The 13,778-nt window shown below is 43.9% G+C and overlaps 1 protein-coding gene across 1 annotated transcript; it reads right to left on the reverse strand.

Moving 5' to 3' along the window:
* Positions 1-6,066: 6,066 nt before the first annotated feature.
* Positions 6,067-7,312, reverse strand: Mpc1l (mitochondrial pyruvate carrier 1 like). Its single transcript, XM_048336460.1, has one exon. The coding sequence runs from the start codon at positions 6,554-6,556 to the stop codon at positions 6,173-6,175; it is 384 nt and encodes a 127-aa protein (XP_048192417.1). The 5' UTR covers positions 6,557-7,312; the 3' UTR covers positions 6,067-6,172.
* Between the last annotated feature and the right edge of the window lie 6,466 nt (positions 7,313-13,778).

A 13,778-nucleotide genomic window follows, 5' to 3' on the forward strand; every position in this document is an offset into this window, starting at 1 on the left:
GCCAAAAGTGGCACTGTGGCTCAAGTGGTAGAATGCTAACCTTAAGCAAAAGAAGCTCAGGAACAGTGCCCAGTCCCTGGGTTCAAGCCGCATGACTGGCAAAAAAATAATTCTATGAAACTAGGATGAATGCAAATGGATCGACAGCCTTGTGGTTTAGTCTTCCCATTTGGTTAGTCTGCTATTTTTGATAGTGAAGATTGAGCTTGCACTTACTAGGCAGGCCCTCTATTTGTGCCACACTTCCAGGCCCTTTTATTGTTGGTTACTTTTGAGATAGGGCTTATTATGTCCAGGCCAGCCTGGACTTTGATTCTCATAACTTGTGCTTCCCTATGTCACTGAGGATGACAGGAACATGTCACTATGCCCAGCCATTGTGCACCCTCGCCCAGCCCATTGGTTGAGATGGAGTCTCGCAACCTTTTTTTTTAATTGGGTTTGTTACTACATATATTTCACAGTATACATTTTAACTTTCACAATGATGAAAATTGTCATTCTACTCTACATAGCTTGTGAAGTCTATGAACTTTCAATGATAAAATCATTTCGGATGATATGTACATTACTTTTGTTTAGGAACATCTGTTCCCTCCTTCACTCATTCCCTCCTTCCCAGTCCCACCCATGAGTTGCTTAGTTTCGTTTCATCTGTGTCCAATGTAGGGATGGTCCCCTCTGCTATATTATTATTATTGTTGTTGTTACTATTCTTATACACTTTACACTCATTCTGTGCCCTCTTTTTTTTTTTTTACTGTATTTTGGTATCTTGAGACCTGTTTACTTTGTTCTATCTCTTTGGATTTTAATTCTAACGCCTGCATATTAGGGAGACCATAAAACATTTGTTTTTCTGTTCTTGGCTTGTCTCACTCAGCATAATTTGTTCTAGTTCTATCCATTTTCCAGTGAATGCCATTATTTTATCCTTTCTAATGGCAGTGTAAAATTCCATTGTATATAGGTACGACATTTTTGGATCCATTCTGTAGTGGGTCATCTGGGTTGTTTCCACATCTTGGCTATTGTGAACATTCGCAACCTTTTTTTTTTTTTTAAATGTGTGTGCCCATACTAGGGCATGAACTTGGCCTTGTGCTCTGACTTAGCTTTTTCACTCAAGGCTGGCACTCTTAGCACTTGAGCCACACTTCCACTTCCAGCCTTTTGCAGGTTAATTGGAGAGAAATGTCTCATCTGAACTTTTTGACACAGGCTGGCTTTGACTCGATCAGATCTCAGCCTCTTGATTAGCTAGGATTACAGGCATGAGCCACCAGCACTCAGAAGAGTCTCACAAACTTTTTATACCCTGGTTGGCCTCAAAACTCAGTCCCTCTATCTCTGCCTCACAAGTAGTCAGCCTTTTTGTCTTTTCTTTCTCTCTCTTTCCTTCCTTTTTTCCCCTCCCTCCCTCCCTCCCTCCCTTCCTTCCTTCCTTTCTTTCTTTTTGGCTAGTCCTGGGGCTTGAACTCAGGACCTGGGCACTGTCCCTGGCTTCTTTTTGCTCAAGGTTAGCACTCTATCACTTGAGCCACAACACCACTTACAGCTTTTTCTGAGTAGTTTATTGGATGTAAGAGGCTCACCAACTTTCCTGTCCAGGCCGGCTTGGAACCATGATCCTCAGATCTTAACCTATCTGGTAGGTTGGATTACAGGCATGAATCACCGGTACCTGGTACAAGTAGTTTAACTTGCACTTATCAGTGTCAGCTATGTGCCAGCCACTGAAATTGATGCAAATATAAGGATTTGCATGATATAGATGATAATGTATGAGCTGTCATCTTACTGGATTTATTAACTGTTATAATGAATCAAAGGTATTGTTAAGATAACTGTCTACTATTAGCATTTAATTACATTAAAGCAGAGGAGGCCGGTGCGGGCACGCCTGTAATCCTAGCAACTCAGGAGGCAGAAATCATAGCACTGCCACCAAAAATAAGTAGAACACCGAATGTTTATCCGGCATAGCACAGTGTCCGTGTGTATTTTCTAACAACAGATTTGGGACGTTGTTTTCTTTCTCCAAGCCTGTTTGCTTTGTATCTGAAAGGAATTGGGGTCCCTGGGTTTGTAGCAAGAATTTGACTTTCCTCTTTTGGGTACTCTCACATGAAATTAGTGCAACAAGACTGCACGTGTGTATTTTGACTTTTTTAAATTAAAAATGTTAATTTCAAAATAATAAAAGAGACCTGAACCATTTCATGGCATCCATGTCCTATGTCCTGGATTTCATCGTAGCTTTCTTTTTATAGCTCTGCCTCAGAGGGCACTTGCGGATCCGCACTGCCATGGAAGAGCTATCTTTCCTGGAGACACAGCATGTGCTTCATAGTTTTGAAAGACTTCAAAGAGAAAAATGACTTGAGCATTCGAGTTGCAAAGATAAAGTGGGTCTTTTTGCCTTTAGTCTGTTTACCAGGCAGCTCAGAGAACTAGGGGAAGATGTGACCTATTAAACTAAAGAAAAAACACCTGAAGCTCAGTGTGAGCGGAACACACCTGTAATCCTAGCTACTCAGGAGGCTTGAGATCTGAGGATCACTGATTAAAGCCAGCCTGGGCAGGAAAGTCTTTTTGAGACCAAAAAGCTGGAAGTGTAGCTATGTTTGAAGTGGTAGAGTGCCGGCCCTGAACAAAAGGATGCTGAGGGAAAATGCCTAGGCCCTGAGTTCAAGCTCTAATACAGAGCGTGCATGTGCGCATGTGCACGCGTGCACACACACACACACACACACACACACCTACCTCAATTCTGGAGAATAAGTGTGTTCATGACCAAGTACTTCTGAAAACTAGCTCTACCAACTCAGAAAATGTTACTGGCATCATAAGGTAGCAGCCAAGCTGAGCGTCAGTTGCTCACGCCTGTAATCCTAGCTACTCAGGAGGCTGAGATCTGAGGATGATGGTTCAATGCCAGACCAGGCAAGACAGTCTGTGAGAATCTTTATCTCCAGTTAAATCACAGAAAAAGCCAGATGCGGCATTGTAGCTGAAATGGTAGAGTGCTAGCCTTGAACAAAAGGAGCTGAGGGACAGCACCCATGTTGAGTTTAAGCCCTGAGACTAGCAAAACAAAAATAAAAAAGCAGCCAAGATCCATAGACAGTTTTAAATTACCATGGTCTGAGTCTGCAAAGATTATGTTTGAGAATTTGGGGAATTATGAAATGATTATTATCTTAATTCTCATTTTGGTTAAGTATTAATTACTTGTGTGGATTTAACACTCATATCCTAGGCAGCACAGGGCTAGTTTTCCTCGTTGGGTGGACACGGTTGGGATGAAATGTGCAAGTGCAGCACTGTATTGGAGTGGAGGTGCTCCCCCTCTTAGATATTTTTCTAATCATTTTGATCTCTAAATTATAAATGTAGACTAATAGGAAATTATTAGCAGGTTAACCTTGCCAGGTTAATTAGAAAGCTACCTGCTCTGAAATGTCTTCAATAGACACTGCTGGCCTTTTACTGAAATATATTCAAATTACAAAATACATTTTGTAAGACATGGTGAAAAATGTTCATGCATATAATACTCAGTGAAGTGAAAAAAATATTTTAATTTTTTTAAATAAAAATCATACCTCACTTATGATTTGTTCTACTTTCATCCATTTCCCTACAAATGAATTATATTATTCTTTCTAATGGCTGGGTAAAATTCCATTGTGTATAGGTACCACATTTTCTTACTCAGCTATTGTGGGGTATGTGGGCTGTTTCCATAATTTGGCTGTTGTGAATGGTGCGACAATGAACATGTATGTGCAGGTGTCCTGATCATATCCTGGATTGTGATGCTCAGGGTAGATGCCCACGAGTGGTACGGCTGAGTGGTAGGGAAGGTCTGTATTTAGTTGTTGGGGTTTTTTTTTGCCAGTCCTGGGGCTTGAACTCAGGGCCTGGGCACTGTCCCTAGCTTCTTTTTGCTAAAGGCTAGCACTCTGCCACTTGAGCCACAGCATCACTTCCAGCTTTTATTACATATATGGTGCTGAGGAATCGAACCCAGGGCTTCATGTATACAAGGCAAGCACTCTACCACTAGGCCATATTCCCAGCCCCATGTGTTTAGTTTTTTGAGGAACTTCTAGACTGCTGTCCAGAGTGGTTGTAACAAATGGCACATGTTCTCTCTGACATGCGGAAATTGGATCTAAAATACAGTGGGATGGGGCTGGGAATATGGCCTAGTGGTAAAGTGCTCGCCTCATACATGAAGCCCTGGGTTTGATTCCTCAGCACCACATATATAGAAAAAAGCCAGAAGTGGCGCTGTGACTCAGGAGGTAGAGTGCTAGCCTTGAGCAAAAAGAAGCCAGGGACAGTGCCCAGGCCCCGAGTCCACGCCCCAGGACTGGCAACAACAACAAAACAAAACAAAAGAAAGTAGCCAGTCTCCAGGGTGGCTCCTGATCCTTGCCTCCTAATAGTCCCAAAGTCACATTGTCCTCCACTAGGGTTGGGCATAGTATAAAGGAAGTATGTCACTTCCACAAAACAAAACAAACAAAAAAATGACCCAAACACTAGAATTACCATCTTAGGGTCTCTCCTGGGGGTGGGGGGGCATGTCATGTCAAGGGTAGCTCTATGGAAAGGCCCACAGGATAAGGAACTGAAGCCTTCTGGAAACAAGTGTGAGCCTGGAAGTGGATCTTCCACCCCCAGCCAAATCTTCAGAGGTGGGAACCCTGGACTCCTGAACCTCAGGAATTGACAATATTTTCCTGTTTTGAGCTGTACTGGGTGATGAGTGACAGCACAATAAATAACAAATGCACTACATGGTCCCATAGTTTGTTCCTGTGCTCCACCCCCTTTATAAGACTGCCTACAAAGAGGACTGATCCCTTGATGTCACAGATGAAGATTCTTCCAGAGTTCCACTGATAATGTCCGCCTTAGCCAACAGCTAATGTCTTCAGTACCTTTCAGAGTCGTTTTCAATTTGTGTTTAAAATCAGGATCAAAAACCATGTTGAAGTACTTCTGAACATATACACAGGGTTCCCTATAACAACACTGTACTGACCGTATATTCCAGAGGCAAAAGCAGGGGACATTTGGGAGTCAAATTCTAGAGGAGGTAAAGGCCTGCTCTCCCAACCCCCATCCTTGTTTGCCCTCTTCTCATGTTCCCTAGTTGTAGGAAAAATCAATAGCACACAAGGATTTCTGGGGGGAGACTCAGCTACTACTGTTGACCAGTGACTCTCACTTTCCCCAACTCTTACTTTTACAAACTTCCATCACATTTTTGCAGGTAGAAAGGAAAAAAGATAATTTTGGCTTTTTAAAACTTTCTTTTTAATTTATTATTAATTTATTGTCAAAGTGATGTACAGAGGGGTTACACTTTCATATGTGAGAACATTTGTTATCAGACTTGTTACCTCCTCCCTCATTTTTCTCCCACCTTCTCTTTTTTTACTTTCTAATTACCTAGAATCCAGGGTTGACAAACGGTCCTGAGTTATCACAGCTGCCATAACAGATTCTTAATTATTCTTGGTCACTAGGAGATTCTGAATTCTCTTAGTATTTCTTAAAAGTCCACACTATCACTTTGTATATCACTGATAATAATTTTTTTTTCAAAAAGCCCACACTGGGTTTCATCTAAGCCCACTTTGAAATATTTCCCCTCCACACAAACAGTCCCAGGGCCTCTCTTGGTATAGGCATTTGCGAGTGCACAAAAATGTAAAGGTCATGTGCAATATAAAAATCCCCTTATTTGCATCGGACACCTAAAAGAAGCAACAAAAACATGTTCCTCAGAAAGCTTAAAAAAGACAACCAAAAGAGGTTGAGGGATAAAGTGTTTTTCATTAAGACAACGAGCCCTTCCCTCCCTCCTGTAATCCTCAATATGAGAGACCGGCCAATCCTCCCCCCTCTACCCAGAACACAGCCCCCCACCCCCACCCCACCCCAGTTCAAGAACTGGGCAACATTCAAGAGGATTTCAATTGGATGCTTTTTTTGTTTTTTGTTTTTATTATTATCGTGATTAACCAAACTGCAGGTTTTGAAGTCAGGTTTGCACTGTTTTGCGAGTCAAAGCCCAGTCTTCCTTGATCTTCCAACCGAATCGTGTTCAGCGCTTGCAAAACTGCAAAGCCTGGCGATCAGATGTCTCCCATTAACGTGGTTTCGGGGACGGCTTCGAACTGGGGCTGGTGGCTGCTCCCGAAGCCCCGCTGCCAAGGCCATAGCGGAAGCGGACGTAGCGGGTGGCCTGCACACTCTGCGCCACCACGTTGGTGGCGTGGCACGCCATCAGCAGGTAGTTTCGAGGCTGGACGCGGTAGGCGAAGCGCATGAAGGCCGTCGAGTACAAGATGAGCGCTGTGGTCATGCGGCCGCTGATGATGTCGGGAGGCGCCTTGGTGTCTTTAATGGCTGCCAGCGGGAGGCCCCAGTTGGCGACAGGACCCCAGAAGTGCGTGCTGGTCAGGTACTCGCGGAACTCCTTGGTAGTCACATAGTCTTTCATCTTTCGAAGTAGCGCTACGATCGCCGCCATGGTCTCTGGCTAGTAGGAATGTCACCGCCCAACTGCTGCCTCCCGCGGGCCTAGAATGCAGAACCTTGACCCCACCGCTGACAATGATGTGCCTTCACCTGGCACCTTCACGGCGCTGTACCGTAAAGCGCACCAGGCCGTACAGGCTGCTGCAGCCGACTCCTTCAGGTGTCTGTCGTAAAGCGCATCAGCGCGCGCATGCGCTGCTGTGGAGTAGACCGTCCTGCCTCGCACCTTCTCGGGGCTGCAGTAAAGTGTATCAGCTCACACGTGCAGCTGTAGTAGGCCTTTTGGCATGGAAAGACAGGGCTCCACCCTTGCAGAAGGTACCCACAGCCTGTGTGTGAGCATGTCTCTCCCTCCTTTCTCATGTGTTGTGGCCACCATGAAGCACTCAGGGCGTCATTTACCACCCAGGGAGGTGAGAGTCCAGCTGTGCAGAGGAAACTCCTTATTTGGCCCACTCTCTGACTAGCTTTTGATTCACAATTCCTCAACCACATAAATTTTACATGATTTGTCTGTTACTTGGTCACATAATGACATTTCACCCCCAAATATTTTAGCCTTTGTCTCAAGAACAAGGACAATTGCCTACTCAATCAGAATACAATAATCTCATATAATTAATAATTAAGGTCAGTACTATAATATGCCGTGCATATTTTACAGCTTTATGACTGATGTCTTCCCACACCCATACACACATACAATCCCACTTTGGTCTTGTTGGAGGTAGAGATTTCAAGATCTAAAGTTCAAATTTCTTTAATTCCTTGGGTTAATTTCATCTAGAAGACTGTCTCTGGCAATGACATTTTTGAAAATTCCAAACCAGCGATTTTTTTTTTGGCCAGTCCTGGGCCTTGAACTCAGGGCTTGAGCACTGTCCCTGGCTTCTTTTTGCTCAAGGCTAGCACTCTGCCACTTGAGCCACAGCGCCACTTCTGGCCATTTTCTGTATATGTGGTGCTGGGGAATCGAACCCAGGGCCTCATGTATACAAGGCAAGCACTCTTGCCACTAGGCCATATCCCCAGTCCCCAAAACCAGTGATTTTTCATTATGTCCTTAATTTGGATTTGTCGGTTTTGCCATAATTAGATTCAGATTAAAGTTTTTTTTCTTTTCTTTTGTTTTTGTTTTTGTCGGTCATAGGGCTTGAATTCAGGGCCTGGGCTCTGTCCCTGAGCTGTTTTGCTCAAGGCTAGTGCTCTACCACTTTGAGGCACAGCTCCACTACTGGTTTCAAGGTGGTTAATTGCAAATAAGAGTCTCATGCCTGGGTTGGCTTCAAACGATGAGCCTCAGATCTCAGACTTCTTAGTAGCTAGGATTACAGGTGTGAGCCACCAGTACAAGGCAGGTTAAAGATTTCTCCCTCCCTCCCTCCCTCCCTCCCTCCCTCCCTCTCTCCCTCCCTCCCTCCCTCTCTCCCTCCCTCCCTCCCTCCCTCTCTCCCTCCCTCCCTCCCTCCCTCCCTCCCTCCCTCCCTCCCTCCCTCCCTCCCTCTCTTCTTTCTTTCTTTTTTTTTTTTTTTGGCCAGTCCTGGGCCTTGGACTCAGGGCCTGAGCACTGTCCCTGGCTTCCTTTTGCTCAAGGCTAGCACTCTGACACTTGAGCCACAGCGCCATTGCTGGCCTTTTCTATATATGTGGTGCTGAGGAATTGAACCCAGGGCTTCATGTATATGAGGCAAGCACTCTTGCCACTAGGCCATATCCCCAGCCCCCTTTCTTTCTTTCTTTCTTTCTTTCTTTCTTTCTTTCTTTCTTTCTTTCTTTCTTTCTTTCTTTCTTTCTTTCTTCTTTTTTAACAAAACATCTTCTGGGTACCAATTTGTCTTTAGTGCATTACAGTAGGAAATACCCCATGTCACTTTGCTCCATCATACATAAATTTGATAATCAGTTGAAGAGTAGTCTGGCAGTTGTTGTTTATTTGTTTTGTTTTGTTTGGCCAGTCTGAGCACTGTCCCTGGCTTCTTTTTGCTCAAGGCTAGCACTCTGCCACTTGAGCCACAGCACCTTTGCTGGCCTTTTCTATATATGTGGTGCTGAGGAATCGAACCCAGGGCTTCATGTATATGAGGCAAGCACTCTTGCCACTATGTCATATTCCCAGCCCATGGCCTGACAGTTTTGTCCATTGTAAAGTTAGCTTTTTCCTTTACTGATCAACAGATATGGAAGGAAGGAGCACTTTGAGAGGGTTAGAGGTATTCTATTCTCCAGGACTTTCATCTAATAGATAGAACAATCTGTGGGTGAAAGTTCCTTAATGACAAAATTAGTAATTATCTTCCCACTTTTTCCAATAAAAGTAGAATTGTTGGGAAGTAATTGAACATGCCTTGAAATGGGAATGCTCTATATAATGATTTACAACCAAGTCCACTGTCTCTTTAAACATGAAATATTCATTCACACCCTAGATATTTCACAAAGTATAGCCATTGCTCAAAAGGAAAGTGGCATTCTGCTTAGATAACCCTTTTAACATACTGAACTTCCAAATATGGATGACTGGTATACTAATGTAAATCAGTTCAGCATGTTTGAACTAAGTAAGCATGTATTGAATGACATTTTAGGCCTACAGGTCAGATTCTTCACCATGCTAGAGAAAGTATAAACTATTACTCTTTGTATAAGAAGCTTTCAGCATTTGCAGTTCATAATTCATAGGTGGTTACTTGGTTTTGATTACCCAGGATTGTGTAACAAATCACCCAGGAACCTATTGGCTCAGAACAACAACAGTCCTTTATTTACTCATCGATTTGCAATTTGGGCAGGACTTAATGGCATCACCCCTGCACTCCATACATCACCAGCAGGGTGGTTCAGCTTACAAGCGGAAGACCTGCCTTTAAAATGGCTCATATATGTGGCTGCCAAGTTAAGGCTGGTTGTTGGCTGGGAACTAGGCTAGGGTTATTTCCCTCCACTGGACTGTCCCACAAACTGCTCCAACTTCCTCATGGCATGATAGCTGAGCCTTAAGAGCAAATGTAACAAGCCAGGTGCTAGTGGCTCACGTCTGTAATCCTAGCGAGGTGGGAGCCTGAGCTCTGAGGACTACAATTCCAAGCCAAGCCTGGGCAGGAAAGTCCAGGAGACTCTTATCTCCAATGAACTACCAGAAAACTAGAAGTGGACCTGTGGCTCAAAGTGGTAGAGAGTGCTAGCTTTGAGCAAAAGGGCTCAGGGACAACTGAGTTCAAGCCCATAACCACCACCACCAACAACAAAAGAGCAAATGTAAAACAAAAGAACCAAGAAGAAGCTCTGTGGTAGTCAGAATTGTAATATGACCCTCACCCTTGTATAATCTCCCCTTGCCTGTGAGCAGAAACTATGAATATCTTTAGATATCACTCTCATGATGACCAAGGGGATACTGCTGATGTCATTGAGGCTTCAAATTGGTCAACCTCAGCATGGGGAGATTGTCCAAGTGGATCTGACCTAATTTACATGAGTCATTTAAGTCTAGGTCTATAGGTCAGAGGCAGAGGAAATGAGAGATCTAAAGGAGGAGATGGATTTATGTGAAGGCTCTTCTGTGTGTATGTGGGGTTGGGGGTGCCAGCCCTGGGCTTAAACTCAGGGTGTGGACACTGTCCCTGAGCTCTTTTACTCAAGGCTAGCATTCTACCACTTGAGCTACAGCGCCACTTCCTGCTCTTTGGGTAGTTACATGGAGATAGGAGTTTCACAGGCTTCCTGCCCGGGTTGGCTTAGAACCGAGATCCTCAGATCTCAGCTTCCCTGAGTAGCTAGGATTGCAGGTGTGAGCCACTGGTGGCCAGCTGGCTTTGAAGGTGGGGAGAGTCACATGATGAAGGAATGCAGGTAGTCTCAAGACCTCAGTCTGATGACCATAAAGAAAATTCCACTCACAACACGAATAAGCTTGAAAGCAGAGCCCTCCTCTGCCAACTCTCTGAGAACTCAGTCTAGTTAATACTCACCGTTTCTTCACGCTGTGTCCAGGCTGCTGACCTACAAACTCCTAAACTAACAACTGCATATTGTTTTAAGTCACTATGTTTGTGGTATTTCATTGTGCACTAGAGAACTAATATCAACTATATTGGTTTTTATGGGCTTAGCCTTAGAATTCACACAATATCATGTTTTTCCACAGGCATAAGTCCCCTCAAGTTCAGTGGGAGGGAACATAGACTTAACTTCTCAAGGGTAAGAGTTTCGAGGTCAAAGAGCATATGAGATGGGAAATATTGGTGCAACTATCTTTGTAAAATACAATCTACCATATTGCTTGAAATCACCTAATTTCAGAACTGGCATTGAAAGGGCATCACATATTAGGAAAGAAGTGGTACACCCCTTAAAGCAGTGTTGTGAGGTGCCCAGTACATGGATGGCAAAATGCCCAGTGCATTTTCATTGTTTTCTTTGTCATCATCCAACCCAGTCCTCCCATTTGACAAAGACAGCATGAGGTCATTAAGAGAGCGTGTCATTTGTCATTGTGACACAGTGCACTCATGGGAAATCAGGATTAAGATTTCCTACTTCAGGACTGGGAATGTGGCTTAGTGGTAGAGTGCTTGCCTAGCATGCATGAAACCCTGGGTTCGATTGCACAGAACCACATAAACAGAAAAGGCCAGAAGTGGAGCTGTGGTCCAGGTGGTAGAGTGCTAGCCTTGAGCAAAAGCAGCTCAGAGACAGTGCCCAGGCCCTGAGTTCAAGCCTCAGTACTGGCAAAAGAGGGACGAGGGGGCTAAAAACGATTTTCCACTTCAGTGGAGCTGTGGTTCAAAGTGGTAGAGCACTAGCCTTGAGCTGAAAAAGGTCAGAGACAGTGCCCAGGCCCTAAGTTCAAGCCCCATGACCACCAAAAGAAAAAAAATACCCAAATGTTTGTGCCAGGTGCTGATGGCTCATGCCTGTAATCCTAGCTACTCAGGACACTGAGATCTGAGGATTGTGGTTCAAAGCCAGCCCAGGCAGAAAAGTCCATGAGACTCATCTCCAGTGAAACACCAGAAAACCTGAAGTGGTGCTATAGCTCAAAGTTGTAGAGCACTAACCTCGAGCAAAAAAGCTCAGGAACAGTACTCAGGCCTTGAATTCAAGCCCATGATTGGAAATAAAGAGTTCCTACTTCACTTACTAATCTTCACAATGAACTGTAACTTCTCTGATGTTTTTGTCATTCCAATGATGTTGCATCACCAAATGAAGTGCATTGTACAGAGCATGTGCTTAACATGTGTCAGGCCCTAGATTAGATCCTCAGCACTCCCTCACCCACCCACCCCCAAAGAAATCCCAGGAATATTTCTTCTCCCCACTAGCCTTTCCAATGTGCTCACAAGATGTGGCTCATATCAAGAGTGACAAGGCCTGCCTATTCTGACAGATGTTGTACAGCTAGAGAAATGGAGGTACATGTATAAGTGACTCTCCTTGTAGATGTGGGGCCAGTGGGTAGTGGGCTATATACCATTGAACCTTTATATCCAGGGGTTCTGAATCTGTAAACTCAACCAATTAAGGACTAAAAACAGAAAAACCTCTCAGCTGTACGGAACATGTACTGATTTTTTTTTCTTGTCATCATTCCTTAAACCGTACAGTAGATACCCAGGTGATTGTGGCTCACGCCTATAATCCTAGCTGTCTAGGCTGAGACCTAAAGGATCACAGTTCAAAGCCAGTTTAGGTAGAAAGTACGCGAGATTACATTTCCAATTAACCAGCAAAATTCTGGATTGGAAGCCTGGCTCAAGTGGTAGAGTGTCAACTATTAGTAAAAAAAAAAGTTGAATGAAAGGCCTGGAGTTCAAGCACTGGTACAGGAATCAAAACTCAAAACAGGGGCTGGGGATATGGCCTAGTGGCAAGAGTGCCTGCCTCGGATACACGAGGCCCTAGGTTCGATTCCCCAGCACCACATATACAGAAAAACGGCCAGAAGCGGCGCTGTGGCTCAAGTGGCAGAGTGCTAGCCTTGAGCAAAAAGAAGCCAGGGATAGTGCTCAGGCCCTGAGTCCAAGCCCCAGGACTGGCCAAAAAAAAAAAACAAAAAACTCAAAACAGTATGACAACTATTTGCATTAGATTTCCATTGTATTAGATAAGTAATGAAGAAATGATTCAAAGTATATGAAAGGCTATCCATAGGTTCTGTGCCAATACAATGCCATCTTACATAAGGAACTTGAACTTCTACAGACTTTGAGTCTCATAAGGATCCTGGAACCAATCTCTTGTGGATACAGATGCTGAAAGATGACTGTACATAACCTTCATATAAGGTTTGTAAGCTAGGTTTGTAAACTGGGTGCTGGTGGTCATGCCTATAATCCTAGCTACTCAGGAGGCTGAGATCTGAAGACTGTGGTTTGAAGCCAGCCTTGGCAGGAGAGTCCATGCGACTTTTTGTCTCCAAGTAACCACCAAAAACCAAAAGTGATGCTGTGGCTCAAGTGGTAGAGCACTAGCCTTGAGCAAAAAAGCTCAGGGAGAGCATTCAGGCTCTGAGTTCAAGCCCTAGGACTGGCATGTGCTCACTCGCACATACACACATACACAATTTTCTTTTCATCCTAAGATCAGAAGTGGCATTTCTACTCTGATTGGCCCCTCAAATATGAAGCTGAAATGACTCAACCCAGAGATAAAAATGTGCCCATGGTTGAAACTCACTATCATCCTTCAGAGAAAAATGATGCAAGAAGGTAAGTAAAAACAAAGACAAATCTCTACCTTGAGAATGGACTATAACATTTCTTTTGGTGGTCATGGGACTTGAACTCAGGGCCTGGAGGCACTGTCCCTGAACTTCTTTTGCTCAAGGCTAGTACTCTACCTTCATACACAGTGCCACTTCTGGCTTTTTTGGTTTATGGGGTACTGAGGAATTGAACCCAGGGCTTCATGCATGCGAGGCAAGCACTCTACCACTAAGCCACATTCTCAGCCCAGTCCAATTGTTTTCAAATGTCTCAATAATGTCCTATATAACACTTTTTCTACTTAAAGGTTCATACCGGGACCATGTATTACATTTAATAATAATGTCTCCATCTAGAATAGTTTCTCTTTTCTTTGATATGTGACTTTGGCATTTAGAAGAATTCAAGCTTACAGTTTGATAGAATGTCTCTCAATTTGGGTTCATTTAGTGTTTTTTTTTTCTGTCATGTCTTGTTCGTGTGTGTGTGTGTGTGTGTGTGTGTGTG

Source organism: Perognathus longimembris, chromosome 28 (assembly GCF_023159225.1).
Source record: "Perognathus longimembris pacificus isolate PPM17 chromosome 28, ASM2315922v1, whole genome shotgun sequence".
Lineage (NCBI taxonomy): Eukaryota > Metazoa > Chordata > Mammalia > Rodentia > Heteromyidae > Perognathus > Perognathus longimembris.

Excerpts from the sequence above, each read along its gene's own strand:
- Mpc1l (XM_048336460.1), bottom strand. The coding sequence starts at position 6,556 with ATGGCGGCGATCGTAGCGCTACTTCGAAAGATGAAAGACTATGTGACT.